Consider the following 17,010-nt stretch of genomic DNA (forward strand, 5'->3'; position numbering starts at 1 on the left):
GTCTGGGAGATCTTCCAGGAGACCTTCCGGATGTTCTTCTGGACAAAGCCATAGAGGCAGTTAGGGGCCAAGAGGGGAGGGAAGTTGTGGGTGATCAGGCCAGGATGGGACGGCAGTTGTGGGTGATCAGGCTGGTGGGGGCGGCCATTAGGCATGATCAGGCCGGCGGGGGACAGGGGGGGCAGTTGGGGGTGAGCAAGCTGGCAGGGGGGGCAGTTGGGGATGAGCAGGCCAGCAGGGCGGCAGTTGGGAGCGAGCAAGCCAGCAGGCAGAGTGGTTAGGGGCAATCAGGCAGGCAGGGGAGTGGTTAGGGGGTGATCAGACTGGCAGGCAGAAGCGGTTAGGGGCAATAAGGCAGGCAGGCAGGCAAGCGGTTAGGAGCCAGCAGTCCCAGATTGCGAGAGGGATGTCAGACCTAAACCGGCAGTTGGACATCCCCCAAGGGGCCCCAGATTGGAGAAGGTGCAGGCCGGGCTGAGGAATACCCCCCCCCCCCCCATGCACGAATTTTGTGCACCGGGCCACTAGTAAATTTAAAAATATGGAAATGTGCAGAGAAAAAGAGGGCATGAGGAGGGGAGAGAGAGAATGGTAGGGTTGGGGGAGGGGGTTATTTATTCTTCTTTTAAGTTAAATATATTGGGGTGATAATGCTTAATAAGATTTTATGGGTTTCATGTGTACAATTCTATGATACATCGTCTGTACCACCTAAAGTCAAATCTTCTTTCATCACCACATATTTTCCCCCTTTTACCCTTTTCTATCTCCCCACTTCCTTCTCTCTGGTAACCACCATACTGTTCTCTGTGTCTATGAGTTTTTGTTTGTTTGCTTTTCATGTTTGTTCATTTGTTGCTTTCAGTTTTATATACCACATATGAGTGAAATCATATGGTTCTTGACTTTTTCTGTCTGATTCATTTCACTTAGCATGATATTCTCAAGATATATCTATGTTGTTGCAATGGCAGTATTTCATCTTTTCTATAGCTGAGTAGTAGTATCCCATTGTATATAGTACCACATCTTCTTTATCTAGTCATTTAATGAAGGGCACTTTGGTTGTTTCCATGTCTTGGTGAGAATATTTACTCTTATGTTATGATTGTTTAGAAATGTTGTTTGCCAGTGGTCAGAGGAGGAACTGAAATACCACAGGATCAGTGTTTCTGTGAGGTTGATATATACCAGGAAACAGGCTGACATGCAAATGAGGTTGCTTCTGTTTAGGGAAAAAATATCTTTGTCAGGGAGTTGGGAAAACCTGAGATACCCTCTTGAATGAAAAGTCCTCCCAACCTCGTTTTTCCATGAGCAGTATTTCAGTCCAGAGGTCTCAAGAAAAGTGAGAGATGTAAGTCACACCTTTCTGTGAAAGCCCAGTGCTGTCATCTCCTGCAGTATTTTGAAGTAACCATTGGGGGTGATACACTCTTTATCTTTCAAAGCCATCCCCACTTGCAGAGACTCTAGCATGACTGTGCTAACAGTACAAAGGCCATCCTTGGATTGCATTTCAGCTCAGGGTTATTTCATGTGTTTTGAAGAGAGATAGTGCCAGTTACCATGATAGCATTAACCAAGGATAACAGAGAACAAAGCTTTTAAACTTAGAAGAAGGAAATCTTTCAAAGAATGTTTTTGACACAGAAACCCAAAGGGCAGATTGGAAATACCACTAAAAATTTGAATGTGTTTTCTTTATGTTCTGTTTTTGTTTGTAGACTGAAATAATCTTTTTGCACGCAAGATACATATTTTTAATTGGGTTGCCATATTTTTTATTTTACAATTAATAGTGATCATAAATTCTTTAAAAGTAGCCCCTGATACAACAGTGGCAACATTAACAAAATACTTTGCATCTAGGTGTTTTGAGGTGGTTTTTCCTTTTTTTTTTCAGACAAAAACTATGTAGATTAACCTGTAAACACTGTTTATTGAATGTGGAAATAATATGGGTGAGGTGTCAGTGAAAGTTCTTGGTGGTGAGAAGAAAAAGCTCACTCTTATTATCTTACACAGAAAAAAAGAATTTCTTCAAAGGCTATTTGGGCTCCCAGAATTGGGCAGAGGCCGAAGGGCATCAACATTGTAAAGTGGGCAGAGATCAGGGTAGCTTCAGATGACTTAGAAAGCTCGCAGCAGAAACAGCCTGGCCAGGATTCTGCAGCTGCTGCCCCTGGGCACTGCCCACCATCAGTAATGGGCATCGTCACAAACATGGCACATGTGATTGAGTCTGCCCTTTCTTGACCTCACTTGCCCCAGAACCATAGGTTAAGGTGGAGCTTTTGATTGACCACGCCTGCATCGTGTGCTTCATTCAGACCTTATTCAATAAGAATTCTCAAAAAAGAGGAAGGTAGCATATGCTGACGTAGGTATGATTAAAATTATTTTACTAATTCCTGGTCTTAAACATGGGGGATAGAGGCTTGAAGAGAAAAGCATCCTAGCCTATTATTAGAGGGCAGTGTCTTCTAACTGTCACATTGTTAGTGCTTACCATTCAAAAAAATCTATAATTTTATTCTAGAGAAATAAAGAACTAAGTTGGTCAGGATAATTCTTAGCTGCCATAAATAAATCAAGAGATTGACAGTCATAACTGCTTGCCTTCCTGTTTTTTCATCAAGATCAGCACGGTCCAGTAAAACTTTCCTCAGTGATGCCTATTGAGCAATTGAGATGTGGTCAGTGAGACCAGGGAACTGAATTTTTAATTTTATTTAATTTTATTCAGTTTAAACTTAGAAATAAATAGCCTCATGTAGCTAGCAGGTATCTTCACATATGTGGCCAAAGGGGAACTGTTTACAAAGCAGGTGGCTGAAATCTCTGTGATTCCTGGCCACCAGCAAGATTTCCAGCATGGCTTCCTTTAACCTAGGACAGTGGTCAGCAAACTCATTAGTCAACAGAGCCAAATATCAACAGTACGATTGAAATTTCTTTTGAGAGCCAAATTTTTAAAACTTAAACTATATAGATAGGTACATTGTTATTAACTTAATTAGGGTACTCCTAAGGCTTAGGAAGAGCCACGCTCAAGGGGCCAAAGAGCCGCATGTGGCTCTGGAGCCGCAGTTTGCTGACCACGGACTTAGGACAAGGGTTGGTAAAGCACAGCCCCAGGGCCATATTCAGCTTCCCGCCTGTTTCTGTATGGCTCATGAGCTAAGAACAGTTTTTTACATTTTTAAATAACTGGAAAAACCAAAAGAAGAATGATATATCGTGACATATAAAATTTACATCAAGTTCAAACTTCAGTGTCCACAAATAAAGTTTTCTCAGAACATAGGTGTGCCCATTCATTGACATATTGTCTGTGGCTGCAGAGTGGGGAGTTGCAATAGAGACCATATGGCCATATGCTGGCAAAGATGTCACTTGACAGAAAAAGTTTGCTAATTCCTGACCTTGGAGATGCCACAAAGCGAGTCTTATCCTCTGAGCCACCAGAAGGTATTCGACCCACTTGGGATGTTTTTGGCTCAGCATCAGAGAGAGTAGTTTTGCCTTTTCATTTGAAACTTTTTCACCATCCTTCCACTGAACTATAATCTTGTTGGAAAGTAGACTATGTCTTATCTCTTATATCCTCTGTAGTGCCTTAAAATAGAAGGTGATAAAAAGTTATTGAGCCCTAACTGGTTTGGCTCAGTGGAGAGAGCGTCGGCCTGCAGACTGAAAGGTCCCAGGTTCGATTCCGGTCAAGGGCATGTACCTTGGTTGCGGGCACATCCCCGGTAGGAGGTGTGCAGGAGGCAGCTGATCGATATTTCTCTCTCAGTGATGTTTCTAACTCTCTATCCCTCTCCCTTCCTCTCTGTAAAAAAATCAATAAAATATATATTTAAAAAAAAAAGTTATTGAATGCATGAATGATTAAATGAATGAATGAAAGAATAGAAAGGGCAGAAAGAGGGGAGGGAGGGAAGAAAGAAGAGTTTTTGGAACACATTATTTACCTTTACATTATTGCCTCATATGAAAAATCAGAATTATAATACCATCATAAATTATCAGCTAATTACTAGAAAACGAGAAATATTAAGAACAGTAAAATGTAATAGAAGAAGCTCTCTATGGAAAGCCATCTGACCACTCCCTTTTGAAACATGCTGATGGCCATATCCTACAAAGTGCAAAGCCAGTAATTAGCTTTCTTTGGCTCCATTTACATCTGCTTCCACCAGTTGAGTTGTGTTCATACCAATAGCCCCCAGTATCTGCCTATGGCTGTTGTGTTGATACTGAAAATGCATAATCTAATTAAATACTTAAATAATTCTATGACCAGAACCAAGTGGGGAGAAAACGCAACATTTGCTAAATACCTTCTCTGAGCCAGGTGTTGACTTGGGCATTTCACATACACCTAGAAGCCCAGATTCTCTGCAGCTGGTTCTGGTTCTCTGTCGTACACTTTCTTTGTAAATTGTATCTACTTGTAGCTACAGAGTGGGACACAGCCCAGCTGATTTGCTGTGTGTTGCTGTCTTCATAAGCAGTATTGATTGCCTTGGTCAAATCAATTGTGTGGCCATTTCCATTTGCACATCATTCAGCTGCCTGGACTGATTGCTCCTGCCAGGCCCCAGTTGTGCTGTTTGAATCGTGGTGATCCAGGTAGCCTCAACTCCTTCAAACAGAAAGCTAGAACATCAAAACACCAAGCTCCAGAAGCATCAGCCTAGCATTTTTTTTCTCTAGGAAATTAGTGTTAAGATTATTAGTAGGCTATTTCGTTCAACAATACAAAATAAATCAGAAATTTATGGAACAGATGTTTCTTAATAACGGAGAATAGAATATCACCAATTATTTTCCAAATTAAGTATACAATTACCTAGATGATTAACACCGTTGGTAGCAGATGGCTCGTTAGATCCCAAATTTCATTATCTTTTTTTAAACATAGAAAATATTTACTCATCTTTGATTACTGGGTGCTGGCATATTTAGTACCGAAGTTTTTTGATATGTTTATTTGGTTTACATAAAGATGGCAGGGGTCTGTGGTCTAGAAAAGTCAAGAACCACTCTGAATGGGAACAGAACCCCTTTACAGGTTATTTTCACTAGTGGCAGCAATCCAGAGTTGGTAGTGGTGGTAAAGGGAGAATGGGAATAGAAAGGCAGCTTATTGCTGGAGCACGTGACTTTGCTTTTACTATTTGTTTATTTTTTTGTGTGGTTGGTTTTCTTTTTTTCAATTAAAAGGAAAAGCAAGTTTGCACTTCCTGGCAAATTAACCTGTAAAACAAACATATGTTTTAACAAATATACTTTAGCATGGGGGCCAGGTAAATTTTATTGAGCATCACAGTAGTGACTAAAGGTCAATGTAGAAGAATACTACTGTTGTCGTCATTTTAGAATGTGGGGTAAATTATGCTTAAAATGACACAACAGATAGTAACTACATTCTTGGAAGAATGGGCAAAGCCAAAGAAAAAGTGTTTCCCAGAGAGGACATTCACATTGTATTGAGTATTATAAGTAACCTAGAGATCATTTAAAGTGTATAGGACGATGTGCATAGGTTCTATGCAAATACTGCACCATCCTATATAATAAAAGCTTAATATGCAAATTGTCCCCTGGGGCAGTCGTTCAACCAGGAGTTCAACCAGAAGACTGGGAGTTTCAACTGCTTGCTATGAGATGCGCTGACCACCAGGGGGCGGCACGGAACATGGCGGGCATCGGTGATGCGCTGCCACCTCTTGCTGGCTACCTGGAGGTGGGGGTGATGGGGATGGAAGTGCAGTGAGAATGCAGGGTGTTCACCGAACTCACTCTCACTCTCCCTATATCCTCCCCAGGGATGCCAGGGTTCTTTCGGGTGAGTGAGCCAGGTGAGCCTCAGGGGCCGGTAGGGTCCCGTGGGTTCGTGCAGGCTGCTTGGTCTGTGAGGCTGGCTGGGAAAGAGCGCACTGCCCGTCTGGCTTCAGTGAGGCGCCACTGGGCGGCCCAGGGGCCCACGCTGCGCCCCAGCTGGCGGCATCCGGCTTCACTCATCACATCTCAGGTGGGGACTCCAATGCCATGACTCAGGTGGAGGGGGGCGCGTGGGGCTCAGGGGCCCAGGTACTGCCCAGGGCCCGGAGGTCAGCTAGGACCTGCCTTTCCATGCCAGATGCTCACGCTTCAATCGCCAGCCAGACCTTGGGACCACACTCGTTTACAAATTTCATGTACCATGCCTCTAGTTTTATATAAAGGACTTGAGCATTGGGGATTTTGGTCTCCTGGGAGGTCCTGGAACCAATCCTCCAAGGTTACCAAGGGACAAGTGTAGAGAATAAGCCTTAAGTGAACTTGCAACAAAGGTTCAGAAAGACTTCTGGACCTTCTTATTTCTGTTTCAACTTTTCCAGCTCTTCTTTCATCCACCAGGCACTGAGTACCAACCTGTGCCAGACCTAAGATTTTGCTGAACTTTCCCCATCAAAACTTACCTATTCAACATGCTGTTTGCAGTATGAGCTGTGTTGGTCACTTTTTGACCTGGAATTTGTTATTCCTTTATCAGAGTGCTACACCTGTCTCTTGTGCTTTCACTCTTTCAAACTTTTATAATTCACTGTTCTGGGTGGTGGGATAAAGGAAGGACTACATGGGAATCCTAAGAGCTGAGTTCCAGTTCTGGCTCTGTTCCTTTCTACCTGTCTAAGCCTCAATTTCTCATTTGTAAAACAGAATAAATAAAATTTGACCTACTTGCTTTTTGTGGTTAGAAGTGAAAGATATTGACATTATTGTTATGCAAGTTGGTAAAAGTAAGCAAATTATGTACTTTGGCTGTGGAGTAATCTGCTCCCCAAATAATTATTAAACAAGTTTATCTTAAAGGTAAATGAAGAGCATACCATATTTCAAATTTTAAATTAATTTCTCATATCTAATGCTTTAAATAATGACATCTCCAATCTTAACAGTGGTTATTAACAGAATAACAGGATAGCATTTCATAATTTTCTTCCTAACATGAAAGCTCCCATTTTTAAATTGTTATAATGGAGATGTTTTCACATTATGGTTTTAAAGAAATTTATTCTAGTAACCTAACCTCTAAGGGATCCTAATTTTATTAATGTCAGACACGTGACTATAGAAAGGAATTACAGAAGGGAGAGTATTATTCTGTGATCTACTTAAGATAGCACTATATTGAGATAGTGATATAGTAGAAACAGGCCTAGCTACAGTTGTTGTGTCTCCTGTACTTCCTTTTCTTTGAGCCTTAGTTTCTTCATCTATAAAATAGGAATAATAATATCTTGCAGTAATGTCATAAGGGTTAGAGAGAATACATGCAAGGTGCCTTGTACACAGATTGGATGCTCAATAATTATCCCTACATCCACATCCATCTAGGAATGAACTCTTAGGCTTAGGTGCCTGATACTAATGGGATGATCATAATGGATTCCAATGATGCTACCCAAAGATGTAGTTTCCTTTTCGGCTGTCGTGGAAGTACAGGGAAAACCTGATTCAGTAAAAGATGACTGCTGTTTAGCTACCTCTGCACACATGCCCAAAGAGTAAAAATTATGGTGATAAAATTTCTCAATTCAAACTTGTTTCTTCTACTGATGAAAATCTTCTTTAATGAGACTTGGTACAGCATTGAGCTCTCTATACCCCCAGACATGAGTGTGACTAAAATTAGGAACTAAAACTTGAAAGTAACTAAAATGGGAAAATAAGTAACCCAATGTGTTTGATTTGGCAGGGGTTAGAGTAATTATGTTGGATGATTTCCATGCAAAATGTTAACATCGCATAGAAAATATTTCTTTTAAGCAAAAGATGTGAAGGTACTTTAACAACAAGTCTGAAATTGGAAGAGCCATCCATATATTTGAAAAGTCGAACTGGGTATTTTCACGTCTGTAAACATGGGCCATTTTCCCCTTTGAGGCACTCGGGCATGATGGGATTTTGAGGTGCCAGTGATTTGGGGGGAGACAGAAGTAATTCTGTAACTTGTCAGTGTGTTGACATGGCATGCCCTTTCGGATTTCCAGTGTGAAGCCAAGCAGTGTTTTATTTAGCCTGACTGAACATAGGTGAAAACATTCATTATACATTTATTTTACTTCTTTAGAAGCAGCTATTTCCATGATAGCCATTTCCTGGTCTGATTTGCACTTTGGGAAAATGCGAGTTTCCCCACTCACCTAGGAGAACGTGATAAACATCGCCTCACATTATTTGCCAGGCAGGTCCAGAGATGTTTTCCCACAATAACTATCTGGGAATGAATCCGTAGGCTGTTCAAAAGACTCTTTTCAGAATGCAGAAAAATTAGATTCTAGCTCACACTCCAGCCCCCAACAGCTGCTTAGAAGCTGCGGTGTGCTGGCGAACTAGCATCCTATAGGAAAGTCCTGAGTCACAGGTTTACCAATTTTCTTGCTCCTACCGTGGTCCATTTCAACTTACCAACAATTTAAGAACTTGCTTCCAGGATTCCTGAATATTTAACAGTTAGCTCTCACAAAGCTGTTACAACTAGCTGTAGCTCACCAAACCTTTAGAGTGAGTTTTAAAATCTCAAGCCCTGACCATATGAATTTCTTTTGGCTCAAAGATGAAACTAACATGCGCCTGTCACTTGTGGAACCTATTTTTCCCATTTACTGGCCTTTCCTGCATTGTTTAAAGCTGTCTTTCATTTTCAGTAGCCGATATACATGACACCTGTGACTTTCAGACACAACAGACCTCTGATGAAAACACTGATTCATGCAAATAAAAGATTCTCTTTCTACCCAAACAGTTAAAAATATATTTGCTCGGCCATTAGCCAAGGCTTGCTGCTTACAGGAGTCGATGCGACTCACTTCTCTTCTAGCTCTCAGCCTGCTGTGGAGTTTTGCTGACACATCTAATAGCCTGGGCTTCTAACTGCTGCCTGCTTGTCAGTCGCTGGCGAAGTGATTTAATTCCTTTATGTATGTAATACAGTAAAGCGCTTTGAGGCTTGCAAATGGCACTGTTTAAATCAATATATAATGATTTACTACATATTGTGGAGTGCTTATAAATATATTATGAAGCACTAGCACGGCAGCATCAGGGCTGGTGGGGGCCATGGGTGGGGGCCGTCCATGCAGTTTTCTTCTTCATTCTGCTACTGAGATGCCGTGTGACTCTGGATAATTCATTTGCCTTCGCTGTAGTACTTTGTTTTGTACCTTTAGGGAATAGGGTCACCAGGGGTAGATTGCAAATGGTTTAGAGACCCAGGGTGGTGTATGGCATAGCATTCCTCATTTCCAGAATCAATATGGCAGTATGATTGGGGCTCTTGATTCTTATGAACAACTAAAATTAAATCACTCTCATTTATTTCCATTTAACAATTTCTTCCTTTGCTATAAGAAAGGCAATATTCTGAGTTAAAATCAGATGATTTTCAGAGCAGCATGGTGTATAAATGATCCCAATTCTGGATCCAAAATATTAAATGGGGAATATCAATGTCCCAATCAAGCAATTGGGATTTTCACTACAAATACCTTCAAAGGTTGTCAGTACCAGCCCCTGACCTTCTCTCCCTGGAAGAGAGGCTGGGGAGGGAAGAACAGAGGAGACCTTTCTAAGAAAGTACATCTCTGCTCAGTCAGCACTTTCACTCACCCTAAGGGTCCCCAGAGGGAAGGTATTGCCATTTATTCCAGGGCAATTTATTTGTATGACCTTTCTCCTTCATCATCACACACCAATTTTCTGACTTTGTTCACTTGTATTATAGGGTGATTTTAACTCCTCTTTCAGTATCCTCCTTTTTTTTTAAAGGATTGTAAGACAGCCAGCTCACAGACAACATGAGATTATTGTGAAGGGAACAAAAACTGGGGGAAAGGAGATTTTCTAGAGAATTCAGAATCATGGGGTGCATAAAATACATTTTCATGCAGACATGATCCCAAGCACACATAATCCCTCTGAAAGCACACCTGTCCCATCTGCGAGGCACCAAGCCCATTCCCCACACCTGCCATACTTACCAAGGGTCTTAGGTGAATGGTGAATGTGGTTTAAACAGTGTTTTGTGCCATATATTGGAGAAGTGGGTGACCAATTCGAAGTTCCATGGAGATGTCTCTGGACAATTGGTTTCCAAATATAACCTGTCAGGTCAGGAGGAATCCAGGAACAAGCCAGAGCCTGCTGTGACAGCCCTCAGTGGCGGCATTACAGCTGCGTGATCCTTAGTCCCCTTCGTCTCTGCAATTCTACTCCTCACCCTCCCACCCCCACCCCACCCCTTAGCCTACACTTTAAAAAAATTGCTCCAAAGCTCTCTATTCTAGTCGTTGTGTCTCCTTTGTAAAGTGGTGGAACCAATCAGCTATCCTAAGCCAGCTGCTTAGATATATGCCAGCACGGCTCATTAGAGTGCAGTCATAAACTCATTCATAGAAGTATTCTGAAGGATGTTTTCCTTGCTTTATTGTATGGATAAATCTCTTTGTTTGCACACAGAGAGCACTGATTGAACAAAATGATGAGCTGCTGGTACCATTTCTTGCCTGTTTACTGAGCAGGCACATTATAGTCTATTTTAGGTTACTCTTGTGTAAACAATATATTAGGGACCATGAGCATCATTTATGCCACACCTTTGTCCTACTTAATGCAGAGCATGCAATATGAATAAATGCACTGATAAGGGTGGAGCATGACTTGCACAGAAGGGATAATGATGGCTCCAGACAAATGATAGGATGAGTTTTTAATTGCTTTCTAGAGCTGTTTCTCCCATGAATGCCCCTGACTATTGTTTTCCAAAGAATAAGGGTAGAATTTCCAAAGTCAAACAGTAAAATTTATTTCAGAATCTACTCCAGTATCAGTGTTTTCAACAATCTACTCCATAAGTGGTTGCATGAATCCAGGAAGAAACATGGTCAAAGAATTATGGTCAAAACAAAAGCTTCTCTCTACAAGCTCTGCCCATGGTCTGATTCAAGTGTCTGTTTTGTTTCAGTGGCTTCTTTTGTTAGATTAACTTTTATTTGGAGTTTCACACAGGAGAGAGATGCTTAGCACTGGTGGAGGAGGCAAGAGTTTCTGTTCTGTTCATACCGCAGTTCTCTTCATTGCAAGAGAAGCCAGTTCTTGCAGCTGCACTGGGAGCTCAGGCATCCTTGAATAAAGCACGTTTGCACTCATGCACACAGAAACGTGAGAGACACTATCAAATAGACAGCTCGCTGAGGTCTGGCCAAGTGGCCCACCAGCCGTTCATGGTGTTCCCAGGGGGACACAGCCTGGCTTTCTCAGGCTCGGAGCTGATTAAAGCAAGGGGTGATGGGAAGGCCATGTTGAGTCTCTAGTGTGGGGAGGGGGGAAAGAAAAGGGCTGACAGCTGCTTCGCAACTGGAGACAAACATGGTAGAGATAGGAGCCTCCTGTTATAGGAAAAATAAGAACAGCACAAAGATATGCTATAGATTATCTACAATAAATGAATGCTTTCTCAATAGTCCCTCAATTGGCCAGGTCTCTAATTTTTAAGTATAAATATGCACTAACTATGCATATACTATATGCAGTAAATATGATATAGGTGTCATAATTTATAATAAGTCTTCATGTTGAGGGGTCTCCAAAATGAGAGTGAACATTTTATTGGTATTCTGCCTCTGAACACTGACCTACTGACTCATTCCTTTCACAACTGTGCAAGGGAGTCAGTGTTTTCAACAACCTATTCCATAAGTGTACTGGGCGGATGGGATTTTTCCTGTTTATTAGGCACGCATGAGCAAAGCCTTTGCAGGCAATTATTTTGTATCTGGAAAGTCCCCTCAGCAGCTGGAATCAGTTCCTGTGGCACATCAGGAGATGGAAATGGTGTTCAGATTAAAAAGCCCGATAGGAAGTTGGACATGTAAGCAAGAAAGGCAAATGGGCCTCCAAAAGAGAAAACCAGGCACTTCTTCCACTAAGGAGGGAGTTTAAAGGGTCGCATGCAGAACACTTTTCCTAAACGCATTTCTGAAGCTTTTTAATTATTCTTGCAATATGCTGCAGCACTGTCCTGCAGCCAGATAGGACTTGCACCTAAAGCACGCCTGCATTCATGAGCACATCTTATTGTTAATCCCAGGGTATCCTTTGACAGAGGAGGTAGAAACCAGGTTAGATAAATACATATCATTTTGTGACAACATATTTTGCAATTATTTTTAGTCTTTAAGCTGCCCTTTAATTTACTCACACAGGAAATCTATTTCAATATAGACTAGGGTAAATTGAATTAAATTTCATATCTGATTTTGATATCTAATAAGTGATGAGTTTAAAATACAAAATACAAGAAAAGGAAAGAAGAATAAAACACAAAAGTACAATACAAATACAGTTGTTCAAGATAGCAAACCAAGTGCATATACCTATCTCCCCTTGAAATAAGAATATATATATATATATATATATATATATATACACATAAAACTATAACAATACTGGGAAATGACAAAGGGTACTATAATTAAATCAGAAATGTTGAGGATTTTCTAGGAGATATGATCAGGACAGAGGAGCAAAAGTAGAGGAAATAGCATCCCAGGTCCCTCAGCCAGGCTCTAAACTTCAAGTCAGCAATTCCAGAGAATAAGGGTGGCCTTGGAACAAAACTCATTAAAGAACTGCATGCTAATGAGTTGACATTATTGGGACTCTTCCTTCTCCTCTATCAATGGTGTTTTTTGTTCTCATGATAATACCAAAAATGTATTATGCATAGAATAACATAGCTATTATAACATAGATAAGGCTTATAGCTTATCTATAAAAATTAAGAGACAATTTTATGTTTTAGGAAGAAGAAAAATAAGTCCTGGTTACCAATAAAAGAATAGGATTTAGAATGGCCTCGAACTTCTCTTTAGCAACACTAATTACTGAGGGGGGTGGGAGGTTTAACAGCTTTTCTTAAAAAAAAAAAAAAAAAAAAAAACCTGAGGGAAAATTATTTTGAACCTAAAATTCCATACCCAGCCAAACTATCATTTATTCATTTAACAATTTTTTAAAACAATTTATTTAACAATGTCTACTGTGTGGTAGACATTCTATTATTCACAGGAGATATAATGGTGAGCAAAAACAAAGTTAGTCCTTATCCTGTTGAAACTGATAATCTAGTTGGGGAAGTAGAGATAAATAACCACTCAAACAAATACATAATTACAAACTAGTCATAAATTCCACCATCTGGTATTGCCTACACTGGTTTGCATATAAAATATTATTTTATTAAAGACTAAGAAATCTTGACAGTAAAATTCATGGGTAACTTATTTAACCTAATGTTTCTTAAATGTATTTAAATATAGAATCATGTTTCCTCCTCTCCTTCCCCCCTTCTCTTCTTCCCATTCTTATTCTTCAATTAATATTCTGTGGAACTCATGTTCTCCCCTGCACACTCTGGTAAGTTCTGGATTCCAGAGGGGAAAAAACCATCCTTCTTGGCACTGCCTACAAAGCTTTTTTTCATAGTCTGACCTCAGCTTACTTTCCCTCCTTTTTATCTCCCCATAAACCTTGCCCTTGGCCATTCTCCATTGTTTGCCAGGCCTTGAACATGCCAACCATTTTGGCAACTCCTTGTCTTCTTCAGTGCTGTTTTCTCTGTGAGAATGCCTTTCAATACTCATTCACTGAGCAGCAGTTGAGCCTTTGCTCTAGGCTGAACCTGGGGGATGGAGAAAGGGGGGTTAGAGTGTGGAAGATGAAAACATGGCCTTTTTTCTTTTTTTAATCAAGAATCTTATTGTCTCTTTTTTAAAATATATATTTTATTGATTTTTTACAGAGAGGAAGGGAGAGGGATAGAGAGTTAGAAACATCAATGAGAGAGAAACATCAATCAGCTGCCTCCTGCACACTCCCCACTGGGGATGTGCCTGCAACCAAGGTACATGCCCTTGACCAGAATCAAACCTGGGACCCTTCAGTCCACAGGCTGACACTCTATCCATTGAGCCAAACCGGTTAGGGCTCTTATTGTCTCTTGCTTCTGGTATTTTCCTCATTGACTCTCATTCCCATTGGCCCTTCAGACATATCATACCATGCTCCCATAGCATTTATCTATATAATAAAAGCCTAAGCGACCGTTACAGTGGAATAACCAGAACGACCAGTCACTATGATGCGCACTGACCACCAGGGGGCAGACACTCAACACAGGAGCTGCCCCCCCCCCCCCCCCCTCCCCTGGTGGTCAGTGCACTCCCACAGGAGGAGCGCCACTCAGCCAGAAGCCAGGCTGGCGAGCACAGCGGCAGTGGCGGGAGCCTCTTCCCCCTCCATGGCAGCACTAAGGAGCAGTGAGCCGAGCAGTAAAGAGCAGCGAGCAGGCGGGCAGTAAGGAGAGAGGGGTCTTGGACTGCGAGAGGGACGTCCGTCCGACTGCTTGCTTAGGCCCGCTCCCTGGGGACCAGACCTAAACCGGCAGTTGGACATCCCCCGAGGGGTCCCAGACTATGAGAGGGCGCAGGCCGGGCTGAGGGATCCCGTCTTTCGTGCACCAGGCCTCTAGTTATATCATAATTATGTGTGACTTATGGGTATCACTTTTGCTGAATACTCAGTGTTTCTTGAATCAGTATATTGGATGGGGATAAAGATTTTCCCATAAATATTCTCTTTGGTCTCCCCATCCATCCTCTCTACCCCCTGGCTTCCATGGAACCCGTATTCTTGGAAACTGCTTCTCTCTCTTTCTGCATGAAAGCAAACTTTTCTTGACTCTCTCTTTTCTCTTGGCTGTTTGCACATCCGCCAGCATAAATTACTTGCTAGATTTGGAGAGACAAAACTTCATAAGCAAAACTCCCTGTATTGAATCAGATTCACAAAAGTCGTGAAAGCTCTGGTATTTTCTGAATTTTGTTTTTCTCTTAAGTGACAACAGTGACTGACTTTTCAAATTCATTCTTACTTTAGCCTGAAGGCACATGCATTCGCCTGCCCTTGCAGTGGGGATCCCGCTTGCATCCCTACCTTCCCTTGCATTTACACAGATTTTGAAATCTAATGTATTATTTTAAAGGGGAAGATTTAATATGAAAGCTGCGGACAAATTGTAAACATTGTAAATGACCACTGCTTTTCCTGTAACAATAGGCACACACACCAGGTGGGAAGGAAACAGACATGCTGTACTTGGGCAGAAGCATCGTGCAATAGGGAAGCAGTTCCTTGTTTGGATCCATTTCCGTTGAGTGTGTTTCATATTAGCTGTGTGCGTGCCAGCCCCCAGGGGACAATGTGGTTTCCCCTTTGTGAACAGCAGGAAAGTATGCTGCCCTTCCAGCTGCACAGACCTCCTGATCACCTAAGGAATGTAGAAGAAGAGCTGGGTCATTCATCTGATGGCCTAGTGAACAGAAATGGTATCTTATGGCTCCAGGTCAGCCCCCAACCTTGATTGAAAAAGTGGGAAAAAAAATTAACTTGATTTGACAAGATGCCCAAGGGCCTGGGCTTTTCTGAGGCAGTGACCTCCTGAGTTCCCAACGCTGGGTGGCTTCACCACAGCTCCGAAGCTCCATGTTTTACTCTGCAGAGAGGAGGTCCAAACACCATTTGGGTTCAGTGCGCTCTCGTGCTTGCCCGGCAGGAAACGGCGGTGGTTACATTTGGCCTGCAGAAACCTGTGCAGCGCCGGGTTGTTGATTTTGCTCCCCACAGTAAGTCTTTGGGGGCCAAACCATAAAGTTGACTTGTCATCTCTCTCTGAAGTTTGATTTAAACACTTACCTTCAAGTGATGACCCTTCCACACACACACACACACACAACACACACAAACACACTCACACTTACACTCACATACCAGCCCCGATGAGCTGACCAATGAATATGCTGTGAGATGTGCTGAAAAGCTTCTCTGGAGCTTTCCACCCCGGACAGGTTTTGCTTCTGTTTCTCTTGGGAGGATAATGGCAGGATGGGAAAGTCTCTGCTTTATGAGTTAGCCATAATCTGCCTATTTTGCTTACCTTTCAGGTTTACTATGTTATACTCATGACTGCTGCAGAGGAAGATATAAGTGAAGGCATCGTGTAGTTGAAAGGTCACAATTTCCTCTGTTACTAAAATCCACATCTTATATGTGTCAGTATAGTGGCTATATTATTATGTGCAGGAATCTCTCTGCCCTGTGTGTGAGGCTCAAAGGAGTCTCTAAGGCCAGATGGGACCGTCCGTCTCTGGGTTAAGATTCCATGTCTATATTTTCCAGTAGGAACCATTTCTGGTTTCAAGATGGAGGCATCAGAGACTGCAAGCCTGTTGTCAAACGATGATTTAATTTCTCTCCCTACATATTTCTGATATTTATGTTTCTTCTAGAAACTTAAGGATTCTAATCTTCTCTGTTTATGTGTGTTCACTTATTCTACCCTCTTCTCTCACTTGCTCCTAATAAATGTGTTCTTCTACACCTTGTCTTGTATTCTTTCTTGTATTTTACACTATTGCTATTTCATTGAATGAAAGCTTGGTAATTGCTCTTCCTCCCCACGTGCAGGCTTAAATCTTTTGGGGGAAGAGTATTTACAGTGTTTCTCACACTTAGCCTGCAGAAGAATGACCCAGAAGACAATTACACAGATTCCTGGGCCCCGCCCTCAAAGAGTCTGATTTGCAGGTCTGGAGTGGGGCCCAAGAATTTGCATTTCTAACAAGTTCCCAGGCCATCCTGATGCTGCTGGTCCCGGGACCTCAATTAAGAGCTGTACTACCATAGAAAGCCACCACACAGGACTTTTCTGCTTACTTAGCTCCCGGTATCTTTTTTCCTGAGGGTTATTGACCTGGTCATGACAAACAAGCTCAGCCAGGCATCCTCTGGATAGAGGTGGAACCAGCATTCTTCTCTCCCAGCTCTGTATCAAATCAAGGAGCATTTAGCTACTTCAGCGCTTCAAGTATGATTTGATGTTTCAGATTCCAA

The 17,010-nt window shown here is 41.8% G+C and overlaps 1 protein-coding gene across 1 annotated transcript in view; it reads left to right on the top strand.

Moving 5' to 3' along the window:
* LOC139016447 (cyclic AMP-responsive element-binding protein 5-like) overlaps positions 1–16,128 on the top strand; it is a 236,228-nt gene extending 220,100 nt beyond the window's left edge. The window contains exon 6 of the mRNA XM_070424492.1: positions 16,062–16,128. Coding sequence (XP_070280593.1) covers positions 16,062–16,083 — 22 coding nt within the window. The 3' untranslated portion in view covers positions 16,084–16,128. The remainder of the gene's footprint in view (positions 1–16,061) is intronic.
* The last annotated feature ends 882 nt before the right edge of the window (positions 16,129–17,010 follow it).

This window comes from Myotis yumanensis, unplaced genomic scaffold, assembly GCF_028538775.1.
Source record: "Myotis yumanensis isolate MYYU_CA2020_CCGP unplaced genomic scaffold, mMyoYum1.0.hap1 SCAF_9, whole genome shotgun sequence".
In the NCBI taxonomy this organism is placed as follows: Eukaryota; Metazoa; Chordata; class Mammalia; order Chiroptera; family Vespertilionidae; genus Myotis; species Myotis yumanensis.